Source organism: Canis lupus, chromosome 2 (genome assembly GCF_003254725.2).
Source record: "Canis lupus dingo isolate Sandy chromosome 2, ASM325472v2, whole genome shotgun sequence".
NCBI lineage: Eukaryota > Metazoa > Chordata > Mammalia > Carnivora > Canidae > Canis > Canis lupus.
Genome location: NC_064244.1, coordinates 11082488 through 11094869, shown reverse-complemented (window position 1 = coordinate 11094869; position 12382 = coordinate 11082488). Strand labels below are relative to the sequence as shown.

Genomic DNA, 12382 nt, shown 5'->3' with positions numbered 1-12382 from the left:
CGTATAGGAAGTCTTAGCTTAATAAATAATTTCTTCAGATATTAAATGATTTTTCTTTTAGTTTGTTTACTAGAAAGTCTAGCACCTAATTTGAGACACACTTCTAAGAGCTGTGCAGAAGAGTATGGCCTTATGTTTTTGAGAGAATTAATAAATAAAATAGCATGATATTATTCCTAGAGAAGAGAAATAGTCAGTGGCTAGATATTCAGAAAACTTGTTTTTTTTTTTCTACAATTCATTTTTTTCCTAGTTAGACACTCAGAGAATCTTTTAGACAAAAGTATGCATAAGGCATACATGACTTTGGGAAGCTCTTGTTCCTATGGGGCAGCTATGGTAAATGTTTGCTCCTAGTGCCATAGGAAAGATGAAAACATGGGTCTTTGAGCACATGTAATTCCATCTGTGGTAGTAACATGAGAGAATTTAATGTATTGCTAAATTTAATTCAGAAGCTAATCTAAAATATTTGGCAAATACTGGGGCATCTAGGTGGCTCAGTCTATTGGGCATCCAACTATTGGTTTTGGCTCATGTTGTGATCTCAGGGTTCTGGGATCCAGCCCCCTGTTGGGCTCTGCAGTCAGCATAGAGTCTACTTGAGGATTCTCTCTCCCTCCGCTTCTGCCCTCACCACCCATGCTCTCTCTCTGTGTCTCTCTCTCCTCCCCCAAATAAGTAAATGAATAAACCTTTAAAATATTCAGATATGTTTTTCATGATACGACCATCACCCTGGTATTCATTACTTTTGCATTTTCTGTTTTAGAGACGCCCAAGCAGATGGCCTGCGATGAAGTTTCGAAGAGGTTCTGGTCATCCTGCCTATGCGGAAGTTGAACCAGTTGGAGAGAAAGAAGGTTTCATTGTATCAGAGCAGTGCTAAAATTTCTAGGACAGAACAGCACCAGTGCTGGCTTACAGGTGTTAAGACTAAAAATTTGCCTATACCTTTAAGATGCACACACACACACACACACACACACACACACACACACACACACACAAAGGATCCCTAAGCTGTTGTAGCCTGAAGGAGATGAGATTTCTGGACAAGCCCAGCCCAGGAAGGGTAAAAGAAAAACTAAAACATATGCAAGGTACCACTGACCATCGAACATAGAATTCCCTAGTGGAATGACATTTTATAGTTCACTCAGAACATCTCCTGTGGACTTAACTAAAGTATGACAATATCACAGTGCTATTGGCTTAGGTGCAGGGTTGCAAAGGGATCGAGAAAAACAATAATAATAAAGCTTTAGTTCCTGAGGGATCTCCACCTTTGGTTCAAATATTCTTCTCTGATGTCTCAAAGATGACTGAGTTCCAAAGCCTGAACCCTTTCTTCCAAAAGAGCAATGATGACTGTTTCAAGATTGCTAAGAAAAACAGCTCATGCAGGAGCAAAAAAACAAATGTTCAATAAGAGATTTTCTATTTTTCCACCAGATGTGGCAAAAAGGATTTTGTTCTTCTGGTCTAGAACCACTTGTTGCAACAAGTTCATTATTTTACAGAACGAATATTTTATCTGTGGAGGAGGTTCAAACCGTGCCTCCTTTTCCTGTTAATGAGTGTCCCTTCTATGGGTTGTAACAGAATTGCCAAACTCTTAGCTAAGGATGAGGGAGAGAGAGTGGCACCTGAGGGTTTCCCTTCTGCCTCGGGATAAAACACTTCTTTTTTTTTTTTTTTTAAAAAAAAAAAAAAAGGATTCATTGCCTCTGTTTTGCCAGCTATGAAATCCTATGAAGCCACATTTGCTCTTGGCTGAAGGAAACAATACGGAGAGTCCCTAATTGTTTTTGAAGCAAAAACGTTAAGGGATTCTAAACATACGGGGCAGGAGGGGTTCAGGTTATTCTTTCTTTTTACTTTGCGCTACTTCAGTACTTAAGGCCCATGTCATTGTCGATTCCTGTCTCAGAAGCCATTCAAGTCAGCATATCCCTGACGATAGAAAAAGAATGAAAGAACCCTGCTGAATCATACAGTAATTTTCTTTAAAGCACATAGTAGTTACATAAATATATATATAAATATATTTTTGTTTATAACTAACACAAGGCAGGCTCTTGTGACTCAAAGAGTGCATTTGTCATCAGGACAAAACAAATGCGAGATGCATTACTGCATACTTCCATAGAGTTGTAAAATAATCCTTAATATTAGAATATTTTTATGTCACTTAGCAAAAGTGGTTCAATCAGTTGCAGTGCCGATCATTTTCCTGCCTATTTGAGCCACTCTTTCATTTCTCTCAACCCCTTCCATCCCTGGCTAAATAGAGCAGATGCAAAATGCTCCTTAGATGGATCTGTCATTTTGCCCAGTAATCACAATCCAGATTTTGAAACCTCTCGGTGAATGGGGAAAGGCCAAGGCATTGCTTGAGGAGGAAAGTGGTTAATACGTATCCCAAGCTCCCAAGGTTTAAATTCAGGTCCTATGTGTACAATGTCATGGACACCTCGACCCACGAAACTGACATCCTGTGCCAAGACGCTGTAGGGTACAGTGTTCAACATTTGCAGATTCAGGTATCGAGAAGCAGAGATGTCTTGTAAGCAGCACTTTACTAACAGCTTAGCATCTGTACCCAGTGTCTCCATTGAACATCAGTCTACTAACAGAGTACCATATTTTATCTTCACAGTCAGCTGATGTAAACTACTGCTATTTTCCATCACATATATTTTGCTTTACATTTTTAAATACCTGATGAGGTTAGTCATTTCTTCCTAACCTACTTAGTTAATAATTGCAAAAACAAAACAAACAAAAAAAAAAAAAGACAAAAAACAAAAACAAAAAACAAAACCTGACAAGCAATTGAAGGATGTGATGACAATCTCTCTGCAGTATCTGCATTCAGTTTGTATGAAATATCCCAACTTATTTCTTGTGGGGTAGGTTTGGTCAGATAGCAATAACCAAATGACTTGCCAACGTAACTGGTGCAACTGGTATTCTACAAAGATATAAGGAACACATAGACGATTCCTTTTAGGATAAGATAACGCTTCTTCCACTAGCTTTTGTGATAGTGATGGCTTCCAATAGCAGTTGATTGACAGTTATAGAAACCTTGTGTATATATCAAACTCCTTACACAATTCTTTGAAGTTGTCATGTTGTCTTTATTCCCTTCAGAGCCCATCTTCCACTTTCAATTAAAAGAATTGACAATTCTGGAAAAAACAAATAAGACATAAAACACTGAATTGTTCAGTGAACTAAAGCATCATATAATAGGGGAAAGTTTTTGGAAGTGTGAGAAAACTTCCTAACGAAAGGAGAAGTTAAAGGTGGTGAGAAGTTTCTGCTGTATATGAATCTTTTAGTGGTAAGGGGAAAGGCTGACTAATCCCTTTTTTTCATGAAATTTTTATTCTATTTTATATTTCTGGTTTGTTCCTGGTGCCCATTAACTGCAAAGGAGGAGCAAACATACACAATGTTTCTAGAAATTCAGAATGGACATTGATGCTTTGGACTTTACATACATCATATATTAGAAGGGGTGCATCTATACATTTCTTAAATACTATGAACATAGTAGAGAGAGGATGACAATTTTAAAAGTTAAGAATAGCAAAGGAACACACACAGACTTCTGAAGAAACCAGATAAATGGTGCTACAGAGAAAATAATATTTGATGATTAGGATGAAGTATGAATGTCAAGAAAAATAAATCCAACCAGATGGCACTAACCACAATGTTGGTGTGTTTATGAAGTGTTTAGACTTTAAGATATACTAACAAACAGAAAACTGAAGATCAATAAAATAAGTACAGTTTGCCCTCATTATTATTTTACTTTCGAATACCTAAGGCTAATCTCTCTCACATGGAGTTTCTAGAGTTGTGCTGTCCAGTATCATATCCACCAGCCAAATGTGGCTATTTAAATTTAAATTAATTAAAAATAAATTTAAAAAAAACTCAGTTCTTCAGTCACTAGTCACATTCTGAATGCCCAATAGCCACCTGTGCCTTGTTGACTTCCATATCGGAGAAAACAGAACATTCCCATCATTGCAGAAAATTCTATTATACAGTGCTGTAGAGGTCTTTCCTTTTAATTCTCTCCATTTGAATAAAAAGGAGGAGGAAGAAAAAGAGAAGATTTGGTCATTCTTGGGTGTATCTGAGTGTTTTTGATCTCAGAGACACAGCATGCTATAATGGAAAGAATACCAGCTGACACAGCTTTGAGTCTCCACTATGTTATCTTGGGAAAATCACTTTAACTTCCATGAGTCTCAATTTACAATTTTGGAAAATAAAAATATTTTTGTTCTGCTTTCCTTGCAAGGTTGTTATTACGCAGATTGATGCACAGATGTACAGATGTACAGAGTTTCAAAACTTACATCAATGTAACTCATATGAAGCACATCCTTGGTTCAGTCTCAGCACAAATTTGCATCCGGAGGAAGAAAAGCATCAATCCTAAAAGCATTCAAAGACAATCAAATCAATACACTTCTTGAGAAAATGCCAAAGGAAATTGCTCAATTTTTTCTCTATCTTAATATTTTCTCTTAATATTTCCCCTGTCACATCTCTCCCAACTTTGACTCCTCTGCCATGAAAGAGGCCCTGTGAGTATCCTGTAACTAGCACAAATCTTTATTCTGTAGAGTCACTTAGCCTCTCTAGTTCCTTGTGATTTCCTAGTTTACTCTTTGTAGCAATGAGAAGCCCAGCAGCTGACCACCAGGCTTCTCTTTAGAAGGAAATACCTCAAATAAATAATTTTAAATATTTGTTTTATCCCTGTAACACAAATATAAGGGGCCAATGCATTAAAATATAAAAATATGTGGAGCTTAATTGGAACTATAGAAATTAGCAAATGCAAATAAGAGGATTACTATTCTTTTAAATTATACTACTATGCAGATAATATATATTCTGATTAGTATAATTTATTAGTTTCTGAGGCAAAAAATTCTTAATGTTATTACCTTTCGTGAAGAAGTATAAATTTTGTTATGTACTCTTGTGTCTGTTGCCCGTTTGAGAAAATGTTTTGCTAGAATCCATGCCTTGATTCAAGAAACTTTCCTTCCATTATAAGAAATGAGTTTTTAAATAAGACTGAGAAATAGATCCTATTGTCATGGTTTCTTCCTCCTGTAACATGTTATTTTGCCTTGTATTTCTGCAGGTATTTTTCAGATATTTTATTACAATGAGCTTTACTAATTCCCAAAGATTTCTCTAGCTCTAACTTTCCCATCCTATCCTGTGTTTTGGCATCAGCATCCATAGGCCAGAATTACGGCAGGTCATCTAACCCAAGCTTATCGTCTTACAGATCAAAACACTGATGCCCAGAAAGATATGATAATTTTCCCAGTGTCAGAATTGTGTGTTGAACTTAACACTCCTGACTGGTCATTTCTGTTACCATTTTTCTTGCCTTGGTCAGCAATTAAGGCCAACCAACCAGCTTAGAGGGCTAATTTAATCTGTAGTATTGACTATTCTTATAGAACGTGGACAATCTTCCTCTATCATGTTCATGTATGGTACCATCTTTATAACAACCAGTGACTTCAGGCTCCAGCCATTACAGTGTCTTTATTTGGTTTTGCATGTCCCTCACCCCTCCCTGTGGTCATCTGTCAGCAACACTATTTTTTCTCATTTAAAATTGTTCTACCTTTGTTTCGTTTCTTCCCAAATATATCTGAAAACTAAGACTCTTCATAGCCTGTTTTCTTACAACACAATTTTTATTTGCTTTTTAAACTGTTTGAACATTTTTGTCCTAGGAAGGTTTTCTTGAGCAAATATTGTGAGGTCTGTGGCATTACCTATTATATATTCATATTATCTTGTGTTTGTAAAGCACTTTTCATTTTGTGGAGCACTTTGACTCATCCCTTTATTTGTTCACTCATCCAGCCACTCAGTTTACTTAAATGTTTATTGAACACCTACTGGAACCAAGTTCCTCTACTGGACCTTGTGATATATAGAGATAAATACAAATAGTGAGAGTTCAGGCATGTCAACTGATAATTGTAATATGATGGAATCCTCAAACACAATTTTGCAAGTGGGTCAGATCAATATAACTCCATCCAATTCCCAATTCCAGTAGTCTACTATATGTAGATAGGGAGCTATCAAGTATGTTCCCGAAGACTGTTTCAGAAATACAGTACATCATTGCACATTGGTGCTGTTTGCTCTATTTCTAATGATTTGCAAATTTCATTCGTGAGAAGAAAAGTGACTCATCCAAAGTTGTCCCAGACCCAGGAGGACTTCCCAGGTCACTTGAACTTCTTCAGACTAGATGTAACAGTTCTCTTTTCTTGTACCAATATTTTCTGAATTTTCAACATCATAGTTTTAAGGTTTTCTGGAAGCACCAGTGTATCAAAGAAGCATTTGCACTTTAGGTGTGTATGGTTGTTATGTCACAAGCTTTCTCAACTTCAGCATTAATTCTTTGTGGGAGGGTAAGATGGAAATAGTTCCGTGCATTGTAGGGCATATTTGGCAGCTTCCAAGCAGAACAGCTTCTGTTGACTGTATGCCCGTAGCACTCTGTCTCTCTGTCTCTCTCTCTCATACACACATACACACACACACACATGCACGCACACACATGGACTTATGATAACTAAAGATGTCTCCAAACATTGCCAAATGTCCTTGGATTGGGCTTGGTAAAAGTACCAGATAATCTAATGAGCAAAACATATGAGGGAAAAAAAAGAAAGGTTTCTCTTTTGCTGTTTACTTAAACTTTATGATAAATAGGGTTTTTTTTTCTATTTCCAATAAGACTTGGAATCATAAACTGTTTGAATTAGAAGGGACTGTAAAAGTTACTAGTTCAATTACAACCCACCATCATCCTTATCTATTTCCCCATCTCTCAGCTTTACAAATTTATTGAGAGATCAGAAGATTGGTTATCTCTGGAAACTTGGAAACTGACTTTTTCATAGCGAGAGATAAGTCTGTTTGGTAATTATGCCTTGCTGCTATAATAGTACCTGCTGTGATTTTAGCTTCAGTATGGGGACTCTGGGTCATACAACTTCAGTATCCCAATCTCTGCTTTCAGGAGTTTTCTTTTGGTCATTTCACACATCTGTAAATCTTAGTCCTTCATCTTTGCCTTCAAAATATGTATGGAAGTTGAAGCTTGGTACATCTAAATTCAAGTATATCTGGATGAGCTTTTTATTTCTGATACTCTGATATTTCTATTTCTATATCTGATTTTTTATTATCCTTCTAGAAGAAAAAATTGACCGTCTCAAGTAATTGAAAATTGGAATTTTGAGAGTCAGAATGTTTAAATCTGTCAAGCCAAAGTTCCTATTGACTTGATGTGCCTTAAGTCCGTTTTCCTGTTGGGTCAGTGATTTCCTATGGGTAACCGTGAGTCAAGTCAGTTGTGCTTGTGTCTATCTGCACCAGTTAGAAAACTTGATGGAGTTTTAACAAAGACAATCCCTCAGGAATATTCCTAGAATAACAACAAGCCCCCAACTAGAATAGCAGGCCTCCCTTGATTCCTTTTCTAACAGACCACCCCAGACTTTGCAAGCATTCTTAATCATTTACTAAAAGTTGCTACTATGACGACACAATTGAAAGCCTTGATTACTTTGTCTAAAGCTATAAAATAATTGATGAGCACGCACAGAGTGAGCTCTCTCAAGACAATCCTAGAAACCAGAAAGCTTCAGCCCAGGAGACCCTTGAGCACACCTCTACCATGATCCTATCAAACAGTTTGATGTTACATAATATTTTGATTAAGCTGATCTTCTAATCTCAGTCGAAATTGGAATGCATCTGCTGATTGTGACCTGACATAACTTTTAAACCATCCACTGCCCATCACTATCACAGTGATTATTGCAAAGAAGTAAGATGGTAATTTTTTTAAGATGGTAATTATTCAAGTAAAATCACATAATTTCTTGAATCACTTCTCCCTGACAAGTTTATGAAGTACATCATCATTGGCTTCTCAATAGCACGTTTATTATGAATGACCAAATTATGTCTAGAGAAATAAGTGCTCAAAACATGTAATTATAAGTGAATTTCCAGGTGACTGTTGACATTAAAAGATTCTGTTACTTCAAATCCAGAATAAAAGGCTGGGGGAAAAAGTAATGTAAATCATATGCTGGTCCTCATCTTTTTCTAATTTCTAAAATTTACTAACATCTGAGAATTACTAAAAAAAAAAAATCTCCTAATGGAATAAAGCAAAACAATTTAAGTTGGCAGATAGTGATATATCTATCTTGATTCTGGTTGAAAATCTCAGTGACTTCTCTCATTCCTACTAGTGTGTTACTTTTAAAAAGAATCTCTCTTTTCCCTAGCATTACAAAAACTATATATTCATGACCAAAATACCACTTAATGATCATGAAACTATAAACCTTTTGCCTATTACACAGATAAATAGCATGAAACTAATTTTAGAAGTCTGCTATATGAGGACAGGTATAAACATAGGAACAGGTGGGTGTGTATATTCATGGAAAAAATAAAGATTCATATAGACCATCAAGCAGAATTTTCACCTTCTTCAGAGCAATGTACAGATCAATAGTAGATGAAGATCAGCTCACAATTAGGTCATTCAGACACTCATACACTGGGGCACAAATCCTGCAGGTTATCCTAGGAAGCAGGTGACATACAGAAAGTCACAAATGTCCTCAATCTAACTCAACTATCATCCACCTATACTTCTCCCTATGGCACAATACGAAAGCCATGAAGGCCCCTGCTCTAGGAAATTGGGTTACTTATGGTCAAGTAAGGACCAAAAAGAGGCTTTTCCATTGATCTTCTCTGACCCTCAAGGCAAGTGCTTTGGTTCCCCTGTACCAGAGACCATGAGACAGCCAACCACACACAGGCAATAAAAGTACAATAAAAAGAAAATAATTTTCTTGAGGAAAAGAGAAGAAATGATTCTTTCAACTGCGGACCCGTTGCTGAATCTTTGTGAGGTTTGACCATCTCGGGACCAGATTCATGTACTCTTATCAAGACATATGGTCAAGTTCAAGCAACTACTTGTAAGGTGATTTGAATAAAAACATGCTCAGATTGTCATATTTATAGCAGAGAAATAAAAACCCAAATTAAGTGTCCTCTACCAGTTTACTCTGAAAATACCATCAAAGTGAAGTCAGAGCTTTCCTTGCTGAGAACTGTTAAAATCATTTTAGGGAAATGAATTAAGGTTCTTTAGACACAGACATTTTGTGTACATTATAGCTAAATCTCAGGGCCCTAGCTGAGAAGGAGAAAGTCTTTTCATGGGTTGGTCAAAACAAATCTCTCATTTGCCTCATTTGAGACATTTGGACAGTGCCTGGGAAGTACATTATTTTCAAGGGAAAAAAAGAGACAGCCTTTTTTGCATGCCAGCTGGGATCATGGGAACTTCCAATGCCAGGAATTTACTACTGTTTCTGGTAATTCTGCTTGTAGTCATCTGAAATGTTGAAGTGTGAAAGGAGAAGTTGGGCACCCGGGGGGGCTGTCTGTGTTTTATGCCAGTTGCACCAGTGCACAGAATATTTGTAAATGCACTTCGAAGTGGGTATAATTGTACCCTTTGTCAGAATCACAAAGCTCACTGTGGTGCTCCTGAAAGAGAACATTGGGGGAAAATCTGACCCTCTAAAGCCAGTCAACCCCATACAAAAGGAAAGACTGTGTGGGTGAGCACAGCACATTGCAAGATTGTTTCTCACTGTTTTTCCAAAGTGCTGTACTCAAATCAAGGATGCATCTTTCAGGTGAAGGTTAATTTTGCAGAGGTTTTCCAAAACTTCATTTAGTACAGGGTTTGGAAAACTGAGCACTTTAAATTTGCTCCAGTCCTCTGGGCATCATTCCTATTTCCTCTGCCCTGTCAGTGAGACATTCTGAGCTGCATTCTTCCACGATCAAATAACATGCGCATTCTTCATGATGACCTCACGCTTGACGTACCTGAACCTGCAAATGTAAAAAATGATTGTACATGAATTTGCACTTAATGGTGTCTGATAGCAGAAAAGGTATGACCTTTATTGAAACCTACTGCTTCAATTCAAGAATTCAGATGCTATGTACTTCTGCAAGCTTCCTGATTATTTTCTCTGTAAGATTAATTATCTGAGTTTGAATGTATTTCCTTACAGTTCATTAATTTGCCATCTCTTTTACCTGGGGATCGTTATGATTGCAATAATTCATTAAAGTTTTCCTCATGCAGCTACTTAAGCCAAGTTTTTCTGCAATTCTGGTTCTGCCTACAGTATGTGGGAAATCTTCAAAAATTTTTTTCCTAGTAATAATTTTGTAAGAAAGCCGGTTTATCGACTGTGATGGTGGCACAGTTCATCTTAAGAAGTCTGGAAGCTGGTGGTGACCAAATGTTATCTGTGTTCTCTCTGTTGATTGCTATTTTCTGAATTAAATCCTGTTTTTTCACTTGCAGTTGGAGTCAACAAATTTGGGATTTTAGAAGGGGAAGAAGGGAACAATTTGTGTAATACTGCTGTCATATTTGACTACATATTAAAAACAATAAATGATCATTTTGTTTTAATTTCTTAAATACTTCTATCTTTGTCTTTCAACATATTTTTTGCTTCCTTTCCACTGTTAGTTTTGAAACACTTTACTTATTATGAAAAGAAAGTGTCCAGTGTCCAGAACTGAGGGCTAATTAACATGGTAGAAAATCCTTTTGCTTCTAAACCTGCCCTGATACCAACTCGAGTGAGCTATAGAAAAGGAAGGACCTAGAATGCCATAGTGTGCAGCTGGGTGGAGGCTTGCTTCCTGCCCCCACCCCTCAAAGCACAGAGGCCCCTGGTTGAGCCCTAGGTCAGACTGTTGGGACTTAGCTGCCAGTTTAACTCCAAGTACTTGAATAAATCAGGATGCTTCCATTCAGCTCTTGCCTTCATCACTAGCCTTGGTCTGGAAGCTCCAGTGATTTTGTTTTCAAATGAATTACCTAAAGGTTCTCCGTTATCCCATTCCCCTTGTTCCAAACTGGAAATGATTGTACCTCTTTCTCCAGGGGCTTTTGGATGTGTGCCTCAGCTAATTTATGTAGAACATCTAAAGTGAAATGTTCTGAATACCAAAGATCCTTTCCCTGTTTCTTTATCCACCACTCCTGGATCACCCTTTGCACCATCCCAGGTATGTGCAGGCCTGAACCCAGGCCCAGGAAGCAGGTGCTGGAAGCTGCCAGGGATTCCAGTTAGTGGCATTTCTCGAGCAATTGCTCTGGGCAATTCAATAAGGATTTTTCTGATCTTACCTCTATATGACTCTTTTGGACTATGTTAATCGAGCTTTGATAAGGTGGGATAAATTCAAAACTGCAATTTTAAATGGTGTGAATTGTTTTTCTGATACCAAAAGGGAAAAATTATTCATGCAACTCATGCAACCTTCCCTAACAATCAAAGACAGCATTTATGTGTACCATTTCTTTAAATAAAAAGTGAAAATGTCAAAGAAAAACAATGCTAATGACAATCATACAGCCTTTAGATTAGCTGTAGATGTATACCTCTCATAATTTTGGAGAGCAGGTATGCTTGATTCCAGGGCTACAAAACAAAAAAGACAAAGTCCCTACTCTCAGTAGCCCACAGCCTGGTGGGGGAGACAAACATTTAAACAAATATGGCAAATTAAGTACTATAGGTCCCAGGATAGAACCATTTACATGGTGCAGTGCAGTCCCACAGGAGGGAAGAGTTAATTATGCATGAAATTAGTCATAGAGCAAGTGATATCTGAACTCGGTCTTCAAAGCGGGGTACACCTTCCCCAGGGGACAGCACGGGCATACCAGGGAGATGGTGGCTGTGAGCAAAAATAGCTGGGCTGAGGCAGAGAGAATTGCTGGAGAGTACGCAGAGGCCAGAGTTAAAGCCCTCGATGACGTCCACAGGACCTCAGGGTGTATCTTCAAAGCAATAGGCACACTTTAAAGTTTTGAGGCAGAGGAGCCATATAATCCAAACTCTTTTCAAAAGGTCACTCAGCAGGCAAAGTAATGGGAGAATTGCAGGGGAGAAAGCTGAGAGACCATTCTGGAGACAACTGCTCAGGTCTGGTTACTGTTCCAGGACTACTTTTCTCTCTTATTTTTCAGATCTTAGCCCCATGTCTTTGGTCCTCTACTAAAAAACCCAAGCCATCAGCAATTGTGAAATGCCCCTCTCCCCTGTAGCTACCCTTTCCAGCAAATTATTCATTCCCTTTCTGCCAAGGAAATAACACAACACATTCTGACACACGGACCTTCCCCAGGTGCACTCAACTCTTTTGACAAACAAGAACT

At 37.7% G+C, this 12382-nt stretch overlaps 1 protein-coding gene across 5 annotated transcripts in view; it reads left to right on the top strand.

Moving 5' to 3' along the window:
• Positions 1 to 10630, top strand: part of PLXDC2 (plexin domain containing 2) — a 510869-nt gene extending 500239 nt beyond the window's left edge. For all 5 annotated transcript variants that reach the window (XM_025464029.3, XM_049097150.1, XM_025464027.3 and 2 more), the window contains one exon: positions 773 to 10630. In XM_025464029.3, the coding sequence (XP_025319814.1) occupies positions 773 to 889 (117 nt within the window). In that variant the 3' untranslated portion in view covers positions 890 to 10630. The remainder of the gene's footprint in view (positions 1 to 772) is intronic.
• Positions 10631 to 12382: the final 1752 nt, after the last annotated feature.